At 44.3% G+C, this 19,789-nt stretch overlaps 1 protein-coding gene across 2 annotated transcripts in view; it reads right to left on the bottom strand.

Annotated features, from left to right (window-relative positions):
• The window catches only part of Cacna2d3 (calcium voltage-gated channel auxiliary subunit alpha2delta 3), a 798,817-nt gene that overhangs the window by 459,222 nt on the left and 319,806 nt on the right, over window positions 1–19,789 (bottom strand). For both annotated transcript variants that reach the window (XM_050158222.1, XM_050158221.1), the window contains exon 5: window positions 12,722–12,884. In XM_050158222.1, the coding sequence (XP_050014179.1) occupies window positions 12,722–12,884 (163 nt within the window). The remainder of the gene's footprint in view (window positions 1–12,721; window positions 12,885–19,789) is intronic.

Raw genomic sequence — 19,789 nt, 5'->3', positions numbered from 1 at the left:
GACTCTCCTTGGCACGAACCAAGGGTGAGCTGTTGGCCTCCTACAACCAAATTATTTATCAGGAAAAGGAGCAACTGGAATTGGAAAGAGTGGGCTGTCTAAGGGAAAGGCAGAACTAGACGGCTCCCCTATCAGATCTGGAGGTACGTGGACTGAGCTGCGCCTGAATCTGCAGGAATATGAGGTCATGCTTCTTTGATATGACAAAGAAGGATAAATCCAAGACCTGAACCTTCTGTCAAACTCCAGGAGGGCCAGAATCTGTTATGGAAGGAGACACGTGTTTAGCCACTACTGAGGATGCTGTTAGCTACATTCAAGGGCAGCTGAAGGAAGCTTACAGTGGTATAACACCTAAGCAAGAGTCAAGGTTTACAGTGGGCATGGTGGTGCTGACCAATGACAATTCTTAATTACCTTATCATGGAATGCTAACCCCTGGCCGTGGAATGGGCCAGGATTGATACAGAGGTCTCTTGATGCTGTTGCCGTTTGGCAGGCCTACACTTTGTTTCCATGTGTGAATCACCATCCCAGCCCCACTGACTCTTCCTAACAGAGGCCAGCCCTAGCTGTAGCACCTGCTGGTCACTGAGAGCAGCCATGTTAACACGTGAAGGTTCTGGATAACTACAAAAGTGGGTTTTCTCCTTGTTATGTAAATAGAAAGCCCAGGTTCTGGCAGGGCTGGTTTCTGGTTGCTCTATAGACCTGAATCTGTCTTTAGGTGCTCTTTCTTTCAGTACCTTGCCCCTGTTTCATAAAAGTCAGCCATATTGGATTGCAGTCCTGTATTAAAGGGCCTCATTTTAACTTAATCACTCTTTTAAAGATCTTGCCTGTGCCTTTGGTTATATGCTGAGACTCTGAGATTCAACACATGAATCTCTGGGATAGCTAGGTATACCTTAATCTGTAACAGAAACAAACTAGCAAATAAGAGATTAAACCTCATAAAGCTAATCCCTTAGGCAAAACTACTGAGGCAACTATATCTGCTGTGGCCTTTCCTCAACAGGCACTCATTTATTTGTTTGTTTGTTTATTTAGATTTTTTGAGATAGGATTTCTCAGCAGAATCCTAGACTTCCTGGAACTCACTCTGTAGACCAGGCTGGCCTTGAACTCACAGAGATCTGCCTGCCTCTGCCCCCTGAGTACTGGGATTAAAGGTGTGTGCAGCCACTGCCCAGACTGGTACTAATTTTTTAAGCAATATCCTTTGAAAAGACTTTTTATTTTCAGATGAGTCTTCACTGTCATTCCTGGAAGCTCACGGTGAGTGATTTCTCAGTACCTTCTCTACTGTTGCTGCTGTGGCGGGCAAAGTCCATAGAGGCCCTTTGGCTATTTATTGTCTGACTGTTCAACTTTGTTCCCAGACATGTTGTGTTCGGATACTTTGTCTGCAAAAGTAAACTCACTTGTTTTCCTTTCCTGACAAATTGCCTACTTTTCACATTTTAATGTTCCATTTATACTTGGTATAAATCAGCTTGAAGCCAGTAAACAGTAACCATGCCACAGACTAAATGTTATTCTGCCTTGAAATTTCCTTTGCTAAACAAACCAGTCACTTTTTTTAAAAATTTATACTCCTAATTTTCAGGACACAGATAAAACATAACCATACACTTTGCCAGAATGTAGCATAAATGACTCTTACCTTTATAATGGCACACCCCTCCTTTTCTTCTAAAAGCCTATTATCTATATTCCTATTAGTATTCTGGTTTCACAGAATTTCACCAGAATGGCCCATTATGTTCCACCTACAGTATTCTAGGGCTTTTCTAGCTTGTACTGCCAAACTCTTCCACATTTCTCCTGCAAGCCAGTTCTGAAGGCCTCTCAATCACATGATCAGATTCATCACAATAATGACTCCACTTCCCAGGATAAGTTTTCTGTAGCAGATACGTTGTTGTTACTGTGGTAAGATATCTGGATAAAGCAATCAAAGGGAGAGAACCAGCCTATGTGAAGGAGAGCGCAGTTCATCCTGGAGGAAAAGTCATGGCAGACACAGAGACAAGGGGTGTTAGCTAGGAATCTTTGCCTCTTGATGTAGCAGGAGACGGAGATTCTGGGCCATAAGTACAGCCAACCTATCTAACCTTCTAGCCCTAGCCCTTCTGCTCTGTGACTGACCACTAACATCCACACCCAGTGGCTCCACAGTCTCTCCAAACAGCTCCAATAGCTGGGCACCAAATGTTCAAACACATACTCCTATGCAGGGCATTTCACTTTCAAACTGCAACATCTCCTAAGCACATGGCAGTGTGTGCTCTAGCTATGCAAAGTGCCTTTTCTGCATTGTAAACCATTCCTTCCTTCCTCACTCATCTCCTGTGTGGAGATTTGGATGTGGAGACTTGCAGGATTAAATGTGGAAGTGTCTCGTCTCCAGCATGTATGAACAGTTGGTACTTATTGGTACTGTGATGCAGAATTTGTTTTACTTTTTTAGAACATTTTCTGCTGTAACAGGATTTGATGAAGGGAGGAGATTGGAAGTGTTTATGTAAAACAAGGGAACTTTTCATTTCAGGTGGATTTTCACATGCTGGGAAGAAAATAGCACAATTTGACAAAACAGAGACTAAAATTTTCTGCACATATGAAGTGTGCATGAAAACACACAGGACACAGCTTGCTGAACACTCAGGCAGAGCCTTAGGGTCATAGAAATGGTGGCAGACAGGGCAGAGGACAGAGAAGCAGGGTGCCTCGAGGAGTCTTGAGTCACCATTCTGGGTTCATATGACTTGCCCGCTTTACTGAGAGACTCAAAGCCAGCCTCTTAACCTCAATTTTCTCACCTGGAAACCAAGACTATAGTTCCTACATCACTGAGTTATGTGTAAGTTGACAGTGCATTCAATCATCTGCCTGGCACACAATAAACACCAGGTGCTACCTAAAGGAAGAAAATGAACAGTGACCATGTCTACAGGGACATTCTTGTTCGTAAAACACTGCATTTTGGTTGTGAAGAACAGCAGAATATTTAGAAAAGACTTCCTTCATGTCTCTGCCAAGGCCAGTGCCACACAACAGCTCGAATCCCCAGACCCCTGCGAGAGAGCCCTGAGTCCCAAACAAGAAAATAACGATCCTTACTATGTCAAGCCATGCACCGTGCAATTGACAATGACATCAATGAAAGCCGCGTCAACTTCCACACAAAGAGCTTCTCTAAGTCCAAGGAAAACGAGTGAGTGCAGGGCGCATGTGCAGATGGGGACAAGGCCACCTAAGGAAGAGGCAGCTCAGCCTCTAACACCTGCAACACTGGCCTCACACTCCTTTCTGTTCACTGAGTGCTACGAAATACAACAGAGACACTGCTCCATTTAACCCTCATGGTCACTCCCAGAGCTAGGTGTCTACTGCATGCACAGAATCAGGTCTTCACCTCTGTGAACATGGCCCACTGAATCCCAGGGAAGGGATTCACACTTCACAGGCTGTGAGCAAGCCCCAGGGTTAAACACTCTGGACACTGATGCCCAGAAAGCCTGGAGTCTCCATATTGCTTGTTAAATCTCAGAGATCAACCTGTGTTTCCTTAGCAAGACAGTTCCTCTTTCACAGGCCCACGAATAACATGGGTAACAAGTTCAACTGGACCAGGGAGAGCATCCTGAATCTGCTTTCCCACCTGTCACCCCAGCTGCAGCGCCCACTGTGGCCATTTCTAGGATGTTAAAGGCGCCTCCACTTCTTCTCTGTCATTCAAAACAGTCCAAATGGCAAGTGCCTGGCTGAGGCTGTCTAGGAATAACTCACATTTTAAGTCATGTTTTAAGAAGTGAAATAAATCAATTACGTACTTGGACTCTCTACAGTTATTGTCATGTTTCATGAATGTCAGAATCAGGACTGGGGAAATGGAAGAAAACATTGTCAATCGCTGTGTGGCCATGATTCTTTCCTGCCCTAACCTTCCTCTTAGAGTTTCTCCAGCCTAGGCCTGGATTCTATCCAGCAGCAAGACTCCATTTGACTTTCATATCTCTCAGAGTGGAAGATTAAAAAAGATGAATTAAACAACCCAGAGAACAGTACCACACAAGACCCACACTTTCAGACCACAAGCTTCCAAAACAAAGGAAAGTAAAACACACACAGAGACATCACAAAGGACCAACAAGCAGGCAAAGGGGTCAGAGGACTGCTCCCAGGAGGATTCAGTCATTTCCGTGGCAAATACCAGTTATCCAAGTTCAAGTTCAAGAAATGATACTTAAGGGGCTGGAGAGATGGCTCAGAGGTTAAGAGCATTGCCTGATCTAACAAAGGTCCTGAGTTCAATTCCCAGCAACCACATGGTGGCTCACAACCATCTGTAATGGGGTCTGATGACCTCTTCTGGCCAGCAGACATACACACAGACAGAACATTGTATACTAAATAAATAAATAGATGATAGATAGATAGATAGATAGATAGATAGATAGATAGATAGATAGATGAAATGATACTTAAGTAAAAAAACAACTGTTAAGAGACATACAAGAGGGTCCAGAGAATAGCTCTGGGGAGGAGGCGAGGGTCCAGAGAATAGCTCTGGGAAGTAAGCGGGGGTTCAGAGAATAGCTCTGGGGAGGAGGCGAGGGTCATAGCCAAGAAGCAACTCTGAAGCTGGGCTCTTAGGAAAGGATAGTTCTGTCCAGAAGATAGAGGAGGGGAAAGCAACCCAGACAATTCAGACCTGAAGGCAGTTCAGGAAAACTGGAGTCCGGGAGTCTAGCATGACCAAGACAAAGATGGGCAAGGTACCCTATTAAAAATGGCAGTGATCTGGATTCACAATTACTACTGTGCTTTAGCCTTACAGCAGTGATGCTAGGAAGGGACATCTATGCTGGAGGTGAGAATTCTCTTCAGGTTTGCACAGGGAAATATGGGAGCATTGCCGTCGGCAGCTGTCTGCAGCCTAGGTTGGAATGTAGAGTCAAAGAGAATCCTATCCACTGACTAGCATTTGTGGTGCTGGATCGCCATCATGGATATATCAACCCGTTTCAAACCCTTTGACCTACAGCAGTGACCTGCCTGCAAGATTAACTGGTACCATAGTTGCACAAATGTTATGGAACAACCAACCATTTTTTTTTATTGAATTTAAGAACCAACCAATGAGATGGAACCCAATACCTGACACTGCTAAAGAGGTCAAGAACCTGGGATTGGATAAGCCTTGGGACTGGGGGAAAACCTAATACTACTCTTCTGCTAAAGGAATATCGCAATAAATTGACTCCTAAAGACATACTGCTATAACCATAGATCAGTGCTGACTCAACTCACATTAGAAAACGTCTTGCAGTGGATGGGAACAAACACAGAGACCCACAACTGGACAGTACACAGAGATCGGGATATTTTGAACATTCATTCCTAAATGGGATGTCTTCACTACCCCGTTCCACATCAGCACCACCAGTGCTCGGGAATCTACAGGAAGGAGAGGGAGAATGGTTGTAAGAGCCAAAGGTGATGGATGGCTCCAACGTCATACAACATACATCCTACATATATTCTACATACAACATACATCACACATACAACAGGACTAGTGCACGTATGAACTCACAGAGTCCATGGAAGTACACACAAACACAGGTTCAGGCTAGACAGGATTTCAGCACCGAGAGGAGGGAGAGGACACCTGGCCCTACCTCTAACCTAGATGTCATCTGTAATTGATTTTTACTCACAAAGGGAAAATCAGTTTTCTCTGATGGAGTGTCACTGGCTGTATGAACCACACTGTAGGCCGGCCCCATGTCCAGAAGGAGTTGGCCAGTACAAGATGTACTCGACAGGATTTTTGGGAACCTTTTGATTCATTTTGCTATTTTGACTTTTTTTTCTTTTTTGTCTTACTGTGTTTTGTCTGTTTTTATTTTTATTTTTGTTTCTTGGTTTTTGTTCTGTTCCAAAAGAGAAGAAAGAGAACATAAAGTTGGGTCAGTGGGAAGGTGCATATGATCTGGGAAGAGGAAACATGTTCAAACATATTGCATAAAAATGCTAATTAAAAATGAAATGAAATTACTATTCATCGAAGGTAAAAAGAATAAATCTAAAACAGACTAACGAAGCAGCAGGTGCATCTGTGCCAGGCACTATGCTGGATGCTATAATCCCACCTACTTCAGTACTACAAGTAACTTTCAGCCTTCTAGAGGAGGAAACAGAGCCTCAGAGGCTGAGAGCTTTTCCTCACTCCTCCAAGCTACTTACTGCCTATGAATACCTGTCCAGTCCCACCATTATCCCAAGCCTACTACAGCACCAGAGGGCAGCGGCTGGAGCAGAAGTAGCCCAGGGACATAGGAACGGTGTCACAGAAGATTTGGATAAGGACATAAACTATTCTCTACCTGTAGTAACTGGTAGCTAGAGTAAAACCCACCAAGTTTTGCCTCATGCAGTGTCCTTGGACTCAGTGCTGGACACAGAGGAGATGGAGAGATTTCCCTGGAGGATGGCAGTCCCCACTGAAGCTTATAACCTAAGGAATTGCTGTCACTGAGACACTGGGAGGAGTCATGTTTATAGACTGACCAAACACATGGATAGCAAGAAGCAGTAGGGACCATGTACCTCTGAGGGAGGTTACATGACATCCATCCATCCATCCATCCATCCATCCATCCATCCATCCATCCATCCATCTACTCACGCAAATCTCTATGCCAAATACAAGCCTGTAGTGTTGAGAGGCACAAAAGGCCCTGTGAAACCCTTCTTCCATTAATGCTACTTCCAAAGGAATACAAACGTGTATGTGCACGGGCGCACACATGCTGGCCAATGTCTGTGTTGATACATATGCAACGGGAAGTGTGAAGGAGTTGTCGATTGACCTTGACCCCTCCATGCAAGCCACAGGGTTTGTCAGAGGTAGTTCTGGGGCCTTGGTAAGGACTGCAGTATTCAAGCATCTACCAGGCTGGGGAGATGGGCATCTTGGCTGTTTCTCTCTGGAACTGATGTTTTGCTTTGCTCTGTTCTCTGATCTGGACCCTGGATTCTATTCAATAGACCTCACTTACATACTCTAGAGGAACCAGTAGACAGGCAGGAACGCAGGAGCCAAGCCTCCACTGGCTTTGGTTCAGAATCCCAAGGAGAAAACAAACCATTAGAGTTGGAATTCATTTCTAATGTTACCAGGTCAGCCCTGGTGTTCCGCAACCCCCTTTCCTCCTATGCTGCCCCCATCCGTGCAAAAAAGAGCAAGGAACTTTAAACAGCTTTTTAAAGGGTTTGTGGAGGCTTCTTGAACATCAAATGGTTCTTCGTAAACAACATTTTAATGATTTCTGTGTAAACAAATCAGAAACATATGGATTAAATTTTCTTCAAGATATACACATGTAATTAAGGGGGAAAGTGCTTGGCAAAATGCATTTTGCATTTTATCAAACTCAACATTTGAAAAATAGGTTGAGACATCTGACAGATGTAAAACCAGAGACACAGCCTGTCCTACAGCTCATACTTGTCTTCTGAGCAGAAGAACGGAGTCTGCCTCATTAGGTCTTGGCTCTGCCTCTGCACTGTCTAGAAGAACCTGCTGCAATGTAGCAGACAAACCATTCCTCTGACTCTGCAACAGCAGGGCTGGGTCTTCCAGAAGCTTCTTTTTTCATTTTGCAGCACAGCATAGTCCGATGGCCCATACTTGGTCTGACTGGTAGGCTTCTGGGAAGTCTAGCAATAAAGGACTATCCTAGGCTACATCCTGCAATTCACACCTTCCCATCAACTCGGCTGGGGTAGTGTATCCTGTCATCCCCCTCCATGACTAAGCAATGAGAGGAAGAAGCAAAACTGGACACTTCCTGAACCTCCTCTTCTTCCACGCATGGATTAAGTGCAACTGTAGTTTTGGTTGCAGCCTTCACTCATTTGTTCCTTGCAGCAGGAATCTGTTATCTGTGTACCGTATCAAGGGCAATGTATTGGGCTCCTTATTTTACAAGGTCTAGATAGCACTTGCAACTCTGGGACTCCCTCTAGTCCTGGGCCATGCATATCTCTCTCCCATGATGTTCTCCAAGCAAGGCCCAGACTCTTCTTCCTTCTCAGTCTTCTTCAGGGTGAATACATCCCAGGGTACATGACGTAATTATTCCTGGCCAAGTTGTCAACTAGCCTTCTGGCTTCCATGAGCTTCTGATGGCTTTCCCATCCTCCCATGCCTGACTAGACTTCTGAGACTCCACGGATCATGTCTTGAACTATACCAGAATCTGCAAGAGCCCAACCCCCAATGCTCAGCACCCCAGCCCCACTAGCCAAAACTCCCCCAGTGATGTGGGGTGTCCTTATGCATGCTGCAAATATGTGCTGCTTCTGCTGGTTGATGAATAAAGCTGCTTTGACCTATGGCAGGGCAGAACATGGCTAGGTGGGGAATCAAAACAGAGTTACAGGGAAAAAGAAGGTGGGGTCAAGGGAGATACCAGCAGCTGCCATAGGAGAGAGATGTCATAGCATCTATGGTGAACTACATGGAGATACAAAGATGAATAGAAATTGGTTAATTTAAAAGTAAGAGCTAGCCAGTAATAAGCCTGAGCCATCAGCCAAACAATTTTAATTAATATTAAGTCTCTGAGTGATTACTTTATAAGTGGCTGCAGGATTGGGCGGGACAATAGAAAAGCTTTGGACTATACCCCATTCTCAGAGTTTAGCTCCTCAGTATCTTCCAAAAGACCCGCTTCCTAATGCCACTCACCCTGTGACGAAGTGTTAACCATGAACTTTAAAGGACATGTACATTTAAATCACAGTGTTTGCACTACATGGCCACCATGTGCCAGACAGCCTTACCTATGCTTTTTAACAAAGCCTCCTCAGGCATGGCATCATTATCCACTCAAACTCATGGCTGAAGAAAATGGGACTCACACTTGTATGCAGTCATGGATGTGGTGGTGGGGTTAGTCATGGAGACATGAAATTCTCAGCAGGCAGTTCTGAAGGTAGCTCCAGCCCCTCGCATCTCCCACTCCACACAACCTTATTCTAAACCTTCTTTCTTTTGCAGAAAGTTTGTAAACCACCCAATATCTTTTCTTTTTGAGTCAGCCAGAGTATGTCTCTCTTGCTTAGAAAAACCATGGAATGTCATAATTCTGGCTGACTAGGACAGCAGACATCAGCAAATAACCTGAATGGGGGGGAGTCAAGACAAAGGGGCACTAGGCTGATGCTTCCCTGCCCTCAGAGGAGTCTAAGGGAAGAATGAAGGCACAGAAGCAACACAAGCCCAGGACAAAGACATGCTCACAGAGGCATGCTCACAGAGGCACGCACACTACCAAGGTCTGAAGGAACAAAGAAGTCTATGCTGGAGCTGATTTTAAAGGATGGGGCACCGGAGAAGCAGAGAGAGGGAAGGGAAGGGTTGTAGGAATTAATGGTGAGTGCTGAAAGGAAGAGAAAGGCATGTGGAAGGGATGGAGGAGCGATCACTGGGCAAACAGAGGAGATAAATGGAAACCATGGAGTTGATTTGAAGAACAGGGCATCTTCTTCCACACACATACTGGAGCAAGCATATATGTATACAGTGCCCCACACATAATACCTAATATGTACAGGTATGTCCCCATCTATATGTGGCATGTGCTTATAAATCTTGCATGCTTTCACCTTCTTAAAGTGTGCCCTACTGGTGATCCCTTGGTCCTCATGCACTCCAAGATACCTATGACTGTAGCCCAATGCAAAATCAAAACCTTAGTGAAACCCTATGAACTTAATTTATGTTTGTTTTTATAACTCCCCTGTGGATTTCTTGGGTGTGAGTTTTGTAAATTGCATGGTGCTGCAATGTCAAAGGTTGGACCTGCCTACAAGGTATTCAACAAAGAGTGCAGGGTTTTCCCATCCCCTGCCAGATCGCTGGCAGCTGCGCAGACGCTTCTACCCTGTGCTTCACTTCTGGAAGACACTTACAGCTCTAAGGGTCTACATGTTCCTGTCTCCAAGAGTCAGACTAACAGCCCCTAGTGATCTGCTAAGAATAGTTAGTAATGACTCTACCATATCTAAAGCCTAAAAATACTCAAAGGCTTGTCTAAAGAGCCCAGAAAATCCAGCTCTTTGGAGCCCCCGTGGGACCGCACACCCATCATCACGGGTAAAAGTGCAGTATCTTCTATACCTAAGAGAATGGCAACCACAGAGCGGCAACCACAGGGAGAATCACTGGCCTGGTTGCTAAGGAAGCAGAAAGCAGAGGGGAGACATTTTGGAGTTATCTGCTACTTTTACCTAGAGCGGGAAATTCTGCCCAGCACTGAAGCAAGCACACAGCAGCGACTAGGGAGCATCAAACAAACACTGCTGTGTGCTCACAGTTCCAGCCTGCTGGGGGAGAAGAACTATGTGCTGGTTCCTTTTGTCAAAGGCAAGATTCCACCCTAGGGACGTGAGAGCCAGCGACCAAGCCCAGAGCCTGTGTTCTGAGTACATGCCATCAGTAACCAGATCTAAGCAGGGGGCCTTCTAAACATGAAATATATTTCTGCAGCTTGAAAAGAGACTTTGGGAGGATGGTTTGAGTTAGAGTAGAGTCAAGAATTTTCTTTAAGTCCCCCTCTCTTTCCTATGGGCAGTTAGTCCCTGCATGGCTGAGACAAGATATAGCCCCTGGCTGACCTTGGTTCACTTTCCACAGCCTGGCAGGGTGACAGCTGAACCTGGGTAGGAGATGACAGGCAGGTCCCATGAGGACTGCCAAGCATGACTTAAATCTATTTAGCTCCTAAAGCTCAAACTCTCAGACTGTCAGGACTCTGCCTAGCAGTCTTCACGGGGCTATTGGAAAGCCTGTGTGAGCAATGGCAATGTGAGCCCTTCTGCACCACTCCCATCAGAGGGTACAATTAGGCCTTTAAATCCTAAGGTGCAATTAAATCTCTATCATGGTGCTAACGGCTCAAGCAACCTTGAAGTCACTGTCATGTTTTAAAAGACCATTTTGGATTGTTTCATGTCTGAAATTACTCTATAAAATTGTGTTCATTTTTCATCTTCTGTTCAGAACATATTTAACGCTAGAAATGGCTTTTCCTGCTAGCTACACTACACAAAAAAGGCAGTTTAAGTCTTCATCAGCTATTACTACTATCCTGGTCTAACTTCTATTGGGCAATGCTGAATGCTGAACTCTCCACTTGGGCCCTAAGGGTCCCAGACATGGCCCAACCCCAAGTTCTTTGAAGGCAGGATAGACTGCTATTGCCTTTCAAAGGGGGATTGAGGAAGAAAAGCTATTCCCTGGACTTTGCTGTCCTATGACTCTGCAGAGATGCGGTTAGAATGTTGATGCCCAGTCTTCCAGTTATCTCACGAGCAGACTACAACTTCTCTGAAGAAGGTGGCTATGTTTGGCTCACTATGGGATCCCTAATAACTTTCAGAATAAATAATGACATGGAAAGTGATTCCCTAGCCGGGCGGTGGTGGCACATGCCTTTAATCCCAGCACTCGGGAGGCAGAGGCAGGCAGATCTCTGTGAGTTCGAGGCCAGCCTGGTCTACAAGAGCTAGTTCCAGGACAGGAACCAAAAAGCTACGGAGAAACCCTGTCTCGAAAATCCAAAAAAAAAAAAAAAAAAAAAAAAAAAAAAGCAAGAAAAAAAAAAAAAAAAAAAAAAAAAAAAAAAAAAAAAGCAAGAAAAGAAAAAGGAAATTGCTTCCCTGGACGCTGAAGGGCAAGTGATAGGCAAACCATGAAAGGGTGTCCAGTCACAAGAAACAGGCACAAGAAAAATGTTCTTGAGCTTGCGATGGAAGCTTATGGTTGACCAGGCTCCTTAACTGGTGATTCAGAATAATTCGGAAGCTAATATGCTTGTGATTTCCTCAAAATTGACAGTTTAGTGCATAGAGCTAGACCTATATCATCCTATACCCTCTGACTACGTAGCCCAGGTTGACTTAGAAGAGGAAATAAATATTCCTGATTCTTTTCCCTCCAAAGTTCTGGAGTTGTATATGTGTGTCACCATAGCCAACTTGTACACAATCATTATTTCCACTAGAAAGGGGAGGAACCGTGATCTCAAGGGGAGGAGTCATCACTGGAAGCAGGTGTAACAAGGAGATTAGCCAGCACCATTGGATGCCAGTGCCCAGTCCTCGGCCATTGAATTTCCAACTCAAATGGGCAGACAGGAATGTTAGAAAAATAACCTCTGTGTCCACATGAAGAATGGATTTGGGGGAGTTAGGCCTGGACACACTGAACCTTGTTATGTCCACACTTCTCTATGCTGGAAGGGAAGAGGATAGCACACAGCTTGCCCCTCAGCCACCACAGAAGCTCCCCAATTCTTAAACACCATCAAGGAAGGAGAGTAGAAAAATGAAGGAACCAACTGGGATACTAAGCATGCGTTCTAAGGTGGGGTAATCTTGCAGATGAAGGTGTTAAACGAAACAGGCATGCTTCCAACTAACACAGTAGTTAACCAGTTGTAACAGAGACGGCAAGGCAGGCAGAGCCAAAGATACAGAAAAGGCCTGCTGGTAGCTGAACTGCACATTCACATGAAGAAGAGAGCATCCAGGCAGACAGATTCATGTTTGACCCGCCCAGAGGATGCTTGCAATAGCTGATATACTCAGTGTGTGTTCCTCTTTGCCCTCAAAGAGGAGCAGTAGCAAGGAGTCTTACCTTTGTTGTACATGTTCGTTGGCACCTGGACGTCACTCAGACTAATGTTCACAGGCAAATTATTAAAGTGGTCGTTGGGGGCTAAGATGAATTCTTTTCCCAATTCCAAGAAGTTCCCATCTTTGTCCCTTTCGTTGATCAACACGGCATTGAAGTATTCATACTGGAAGAGAAAGTCGGATGGTATTAGGGTCGGTGACTCTGACATAAGTGTTAGAACCTCCAGGCAGACCTGGGCACTCATAGTGTGCCACCTCCTGCTTTTGTGATGCCCCTCTGCTCATGGAAAGAGTCTCAAAGTCTTTGCTGCATTTGCATGGGTGCCATAGCGTTAAAGAAATATTTGCCAAAATTATTCAATAGACTCAAAAAATACCTTTATCTGAGCACAGAGAAAATTGCTATAAAACATTTTAGTCTTTGCAAGTTGAAGATAAAACATGTCCTAAAGTAGCTTACAAATTTAAGTTGAATGTGGTAAAAAAAAAAAAAGGAATAGGAACATATATATTCCTAGTTTTCTGAGAAATTATCATACTGATTTCCAGAGCGGCTGTACAAGTTTGCATTCTCACCAACAACGAATGAGTGTTCCATATCCTCTCCAGAATAAGCTATTATTGGTATTTTTGATCTTAGCCATTCTTACTGGTGTAAGATGGTATCTCAGAGTCTTTTGGATTTGCATTTCCCTGATGGCTAATGGATGGCACTAGGAAAAACATCCTGAGAGAGGTAACTCAGACCCAGAAGGATGAACATGGTATGTACTCACTCATGAGTGGATACTAGCTGTAAAGCAAAGTATAATATGACCCTAGAGAAGCTAAGTAACAAGGAGAACCCTAAGAAAAACATATATAGATCCTCCTGGAAAGGGGAAATAGACAAGATCTCCTGACAAAATTGGGAGCATGGGGGTGAATGGAGAAGGGAAGGTAGAAGAGAAAGAGGACAGGAGAGGGGAGGAGGGAGGAGAACTTGAGGGAATAGGATATTCAAGATGGAGGAAGGACAGAGATGAGAGCAAGGAAAGAGATTAATTGATTGAGAGAGCCATTATGGGGCTAGCAAGAAACCTGGTACTAGAGAAATTGCCAGGACTCCACAAAGATGACCCTAGCTAAGACCCTAAGCAATAGTGGAGAGGGTGCCAGAACTGGCCTTGCCCTGTAGTCAGATTGATGAATATCTTAAATATCACCACCGAACCTTTATCTAGCAACTGATGGAAAGAGAGGTAGAGACCAGCAGCAGGGCACTGAGCTGACCTCTCAAAGTCCAGTTGAAGAGTGGGAGGAGTGAGAATATGAGCAATAAGGTCAAGACCAAGATGGGGACACCCACTGAAACAGTCTACCCTGAGCTAATGGGAGCTCACCAACTCCAGCTGGACAGGGAAGGAACCAGCATAGGACAAAGCTAGACCCTCTGAATGTAGGTGACAGTTGTATGGCTGGGGCAGGCTGCAGGGCCACTGGCAATGGCAGCAGCATTTATCCCTACTGCTTGTACTGAATTTTCGGAGCCCTCTTTGGAGCATCTCTTTGGAGGGATACTTTGCACAGTATATAGAAGGGAGGGCCTTGATCCTTCCCCAAAGCAATGTGCCTTACCCTCTCTGAGGAGTGGATGGGGGATGGGGTTAGGGGAAAGGAGGAGGGAATGAGAGGAGAAGAGGGAGTGGGAACTGCGATTTGTATGTAAAATGAAAAAAGGTAGTTTGCTTTCTTTTTAAAAAAAAGAAAAATAAATTAATAGACTTAAATGTAAATCTATGTCTTTTGTTAGGCATTAGTTTTTGGATATAGAAGCACTAATCAAAAAACAATTTGGGGGACTTTATAAAAATTCAAAAATTTCTCAAAATTAAATTTCTCATGATAAAATAAGCAGGGAAGTCACTGCTAAGGAAAAGCAATCATGTGCAGAAAGCCTGCCAGTGGCTTTCCCCAACAATCTGAACTCACGTGACTCACTTAAATTCCACTCACAATATGGGCACACGTTCCAAAAGAAGGTGTATAAACAGCCACTGTGCAGACTAAAATATGTTCGACATCATTAGCCATTGGGGAAGTGAGAAATAAAACCTCGATCACACACCGTTTCACACCCAAGGGAAAGCTAAAATAAAACTCTGACATTAAAGGTTGCTCTGATACTCAGTAACCAGAAATCTCATACAGCTGCTTGGGAAAATATAAAATGCCATGAATATTTTAGAAAAATATTTTGTGCTTTCTCACAAAGTAAAACATATCCCACCCTACGACCCAGCGGTGCCTGCCTTTAGGGAAATGAGAACATACATACGCCCACAAGAAAATACTTATGTGAATGTTCACAAAGTCCCTTTCATAGCAGCCCCAAAATAGAAATAAGCCAAATATCCCAAGAGATGCAGGGATAAATGAGTCTTTGATATCTTCATGCAGTGGGTTACCATTTGAGAGCAAATTACTGATCCACTGAAAACATGAAAAGAAGGCCGGGTGCATTGTGGGCACACATGTGAGATTCCATTTATTGTGAGCTCTGGAGAGGGCAAGGTGACTCTACAATTTTGAGGCAGGGTGGGGGTACTGAGAAACTTCCCGTGTAGTGTGGGCCACACAGATGTATACATTTCTCAGTATTCATTGACTTGAGTATTTAAAATAAAATAAAACAACTGTTTTACTAAATAGGAATTTATGTCTCAAAGTTATAGCCATTAATTCTTTTAGTTATTTTTAATATTACCAATTCATGAACTTTATTTTTACCTAATTTTACATGTATAGGTATGGTGTATGTATGCAGAATCACATGTGTGGGCACACATGGTGCAAGTGTGCATGCTTATCCAGTTACGTGGAGGCCAGAGTTGACATCTAGTGCATTCCTTGATCTTTGTCTACCTTCTTTACTAAAGCTAGATCTGTCATTTAACCCAAAGCTCGTGCCTTTTAGCCTAGCAAGCTGGGCTGCTGAGAACCCTCCCTCCTCTTCTCAGCCTTGAGAGTGCTGGGATTACAGGCATGCATCCCATCTGCCTGCCTTTTCCATGCTTGCTGGGGACTTGAATCCTGGTCCTTATGCTTACATGGCGAGCATTTTATCCAATGAGCCACCTTCTTAGACCCCAGTTCATGAATGTTATAGATTCAGAATTTAAATGAACAATCCCCCCACTCTTGTCTTTTAAAAGCATCATTTTCTTGATAAGTGCCATAAACAAAAGTAGCCGAATCTTTCCCCTGAAACCAAAACCTTGATCACCAGGATCACAAGGGATGCTTATAAGGGAGGACTCTGCTTTCTAAGTATCTCCCAAGGGCAGCACAGACTGCCAGACTTTCTCAAGCTCAAACTTTCATCTCCCTGCTCCCATGGGACTGATAGCTCCACTCACAAAACAAAGCCATGGCCTGCTCCCCAAGTCACAGCGCAGCTGTGGCTCACATATCATGTAGGCAGCTTCTAAACGTCCACGTAACTGGTTCATACTCAAGACTCAGGACACACATGAAGTAAGGGTGGAAACAGAGCAACGCTCTCCTCAGTGTAGAACCATCTTTTATCAAGAACAACTGTGTTCGGCTTGTCCTGTCTGAGTCCATGTGTCCACCTGTCTTATCATAAGCAAGGAGCAATAGTCCTCAGGGAGGTGGGACACCACGTGCAGTCAAGCCTGGTGGACTGATCTCGATCCTTAGGACCTATGTGGTAGAAGGAGAGAACCAACTTCTGCAAGCTGTCTTCTGACCTCTATGCTCATGCACATAAACACACATAAAACAATAGCAACCATAAAATAATAATTCCTCAGGCCTCAGAAGACATTGCTGCTATCACCAGGCTCAACTCTGATCATGTGATTGAGGAAATCGCATGCTTAGTCCACATTTCCTTAACTCTTGCACACACACCTAGTGTCTTTGGCGAGTATGCTGGATGACCCACTAGATGTGGCAGGGGCACAAAGGACAGGGATACAGGAGACCAAATGTAGCATGCAAAATACAAGACCTAAAGTGGCAAGAATATTGCTCTGAGAGCTTGCCCTGGTCAGAGGATGAGGGATGTGGTGGTTCTCTAAGGGAGTGTCTTAAGTTCTTCTATAGGGCAGGGCAGCCAGGCTTTTCTGGTAACAGTTAGGCAGCAAACATCTCGGGCTGTGGAGTTTTTGCTTCAGTACTTCATACACAACAAATTGATCCATTAAAACTTGATTTAGCTCTTGTTTACATGTTGAGCAGAAGATGTGACCTTCAGTGTGTAGTTGCCCAGTCCCACACTGGAGTACTTTGGGGCTTGGGCGAGACAGAAATAAAATAGCACAGAATCCTTGGGTAATAGAGATCTCCAAAGGTGTCTGGGAACGGGGTCTAAGAAACTGGAGGCCTGGGCTATGTGGAGGAGAGACAGAAATAATTAGGCTAAAAACCTGTATGGGGAGGATGCAGACACAGTCTCCCAGGCTAGCTGATGTGTGGGTAGAGAGGTGAGAGCTCAGAGAAGAAGGCTGAAGGGGCCAGGGCAGAGCATCCCAGATGTTAGATGAAGAACCTGGACATTTTTGGTTGTCCTAATTTTGATTGGCTGAGTCATCTCCCCATCCCTCATTTTTCTAGATTTTATTTTTGATATGCAAGCATCCTTTCCTTTTGGAGGGTTTTGAGCAGCATCTCCAACATAGATATTTGTTTGGAAGTCAATTTGTGCTACTATATAAATATTACACTAACATGCACACATCATAAAACACCTTGAAAATTTATATACAAGCCGGGCCTTGTGGTGGATGAAGACTGATGCAGGGGGATTACAAAATGAAGGCCTTGTTGGGTTACAGAGCAAATTCAAAGTCAGATAACTTTGTCTCAAAATGAGAAACAAAGAAAGGGGCTGTAGCTCAGTGGCAGAGCATGGAACATCTGTGAAGTCCTGTGTTCAATCCCTTGTACACCTAACCAATCAACCAACCAACCAACAAACAAACACAGAAAATGATACTCAAAGTGACTAGAAATAAGAGGCCTCAAAGGATGTCCTGGGGGCTCATCTTGCTCATCTCAGGGACCAGACTTAAATGCTGCATCCTGGTATTTTCTAAGGCGGAGCTGAAAGCTGTGAACTAAGCTGCAGAATACTCACAAGGGACCTTTAGTCTAATGATCAAAGTCTGGAAAATACATGGAAAGCCAAGGTTAAGTAACATCACAAAGAGAGCTGGTGAGACGGCTTAGGAGAGGAAAGGTGCTTGCCATGCAAGCTGCAGACCTGAGTTCAGTCCCTGGAAAACATGTAAATAAAGAAGGAGAGACGCAATTTGATGGAGTTGCCCTCTGACCTCTGCATGCATGCTGTGGTATGTCCACCTGCATGTAGCTATCATATATACAATGAGAAATAAAACTAAAATGGTAGATTTTTCTTAATTTTTAATTTTATTTTTATCAAGATTATTCTTTGACCATGTCATATACACATACAATGCATTCTCTTCACAGAGCCCTCCCACCATTTTAAAAGCCCCTCCATCTTTCTAATTTCTAGTCCATTTACAAGTCTTTTTGGTTTTGCTTTGTAGCCCACTACTAAATTTAATTTTTATTATATTTATTTGTGTATGTACATGGACGCACATGTGCCACACTGTATGTGTGGAGGTCAGAGGTCAGCTTGCAAGAATCTGTTCTCTCCTGTTAGCACGGTGGTTCTCAACCTGTGGGTTGCAACACCTTTGGCAAACCTCTGTCTCCAAAACTACTTACATTATGATTCATAATAGTAGCAAAATTATAGTTATGAAGTAGCAACAAAAATAATTGTATGGGTGGGGTCACCACAATTATGAAAAATGTGTCACAGCAGTTGAAGGTTGAAAACCACCGGTTGTGGGTATCTGAGATCCAAGTCAGGTCATCACGACAGGTGGCAGACACATTTCCTCATGGAGCCATTTCTCTGGCCCCTCACTGTTAGCCAGGGCCATTTGTTGCAAGGTTTCTCACTTCAACTCACTTTGACAATGAACAATGCATACATTAAAGTGGGTTGGGACTGGGTGGGATGTCATGTGGAACATTCTCCAAATTTATTTGACAGCATGTGTGTGTGTGTGTGTGTGTGTGTGTGTGTAGATGCTATCTTTTAATTGGTACGCAAATCCTCAGGGGAACAGTTCCACACTGCAAGAGTTGTGTCTCTGTCATATACAATGGCATTCCCAGCCCCAGCATGGTGACATCACTGATAAGTTGGTGGCTGATCGACCAGATAACAGTTTCATCATCCACGTGGGTAGCAGGCCACTCCTGGAGTCCACAGACCTTGCTCTCTGGTCAGTTTTGTGCATCTCCATGAAGTCAGGGAAGCTTCCAATGGAGCCGTGTGGACTGGAGATAAGGGGCAGCATGGTGGCCAATTTATATCACTTCATGGCATCTGCCACTATTGTGGACACTGGAGTGGTTATCAGAGAAGAGGGATGAGATGACTGCAGAAGTGACCAGGACCAATGCTCTGCACTGTCACCATCAGCTGAAGAACACTGAGCTTCTGTTATCCATCCCACTGACCTATAGAAGTTCTCTTCTATATTGTTGACACAGACCATAGCTACTTTCAGTTCTCATTGGGTTGCCCAGGCCCAGCTGGAGGTTCTACACGTCTCATTAGTGGAGCATGGAAAGGCTCTGTTTGTGTGCCCTGCCCAATGGGAAGGCTGTGGCCAACCGAAGCTTTTGAGACAGCATCTCCACCACAAGAAACTCAGTCCCTCCTCTGAAATATGGCCCAGTCCTTTCCTGCCACCCACAGCCTTGAAGCTCCTTACTCCCCAGTTTAGGGACTGGCAACCTAGAGTATAAACATTTTAGGTTTTGCAGACCAGACAGTCTATGTTGCAACATACAACTTGGCTATTTTAGTGAAGGCAGCCAAGTGCAAGGTATAAACAATGGGATGTGAGTGGGTTCCAATAAAACTTTATTCACAGAAGTAAGCAGCTGGCAGAAGACAGCCTGAAAGCCTTCATTTTCTTATGGCCTTTCTAGATTCTTCCTTTGTTCTTCCTGT

This window comes from Alexandromys fortis, unplaced genomic scaffold (assembly GCF_014885135.2).
Source record: "Alexandromys fortis isolate MF-2015 unplaced genomic scaffold, M_Fortis_MF-2015_v1.1 scaffold_106, whole genome shotgun sequence".
Lineage (NCBI taxonomy): Eukaryota > Metazoa > Chordata > Mammalia > Rodentia > Cricetidae > Alexandromys > Alexandromys fortis.
The sequence above is the reverse complement of the archived record's forward strand: the minus strand, read 5'-3'. Positions and strand labels throughout refer to the sequence as shown.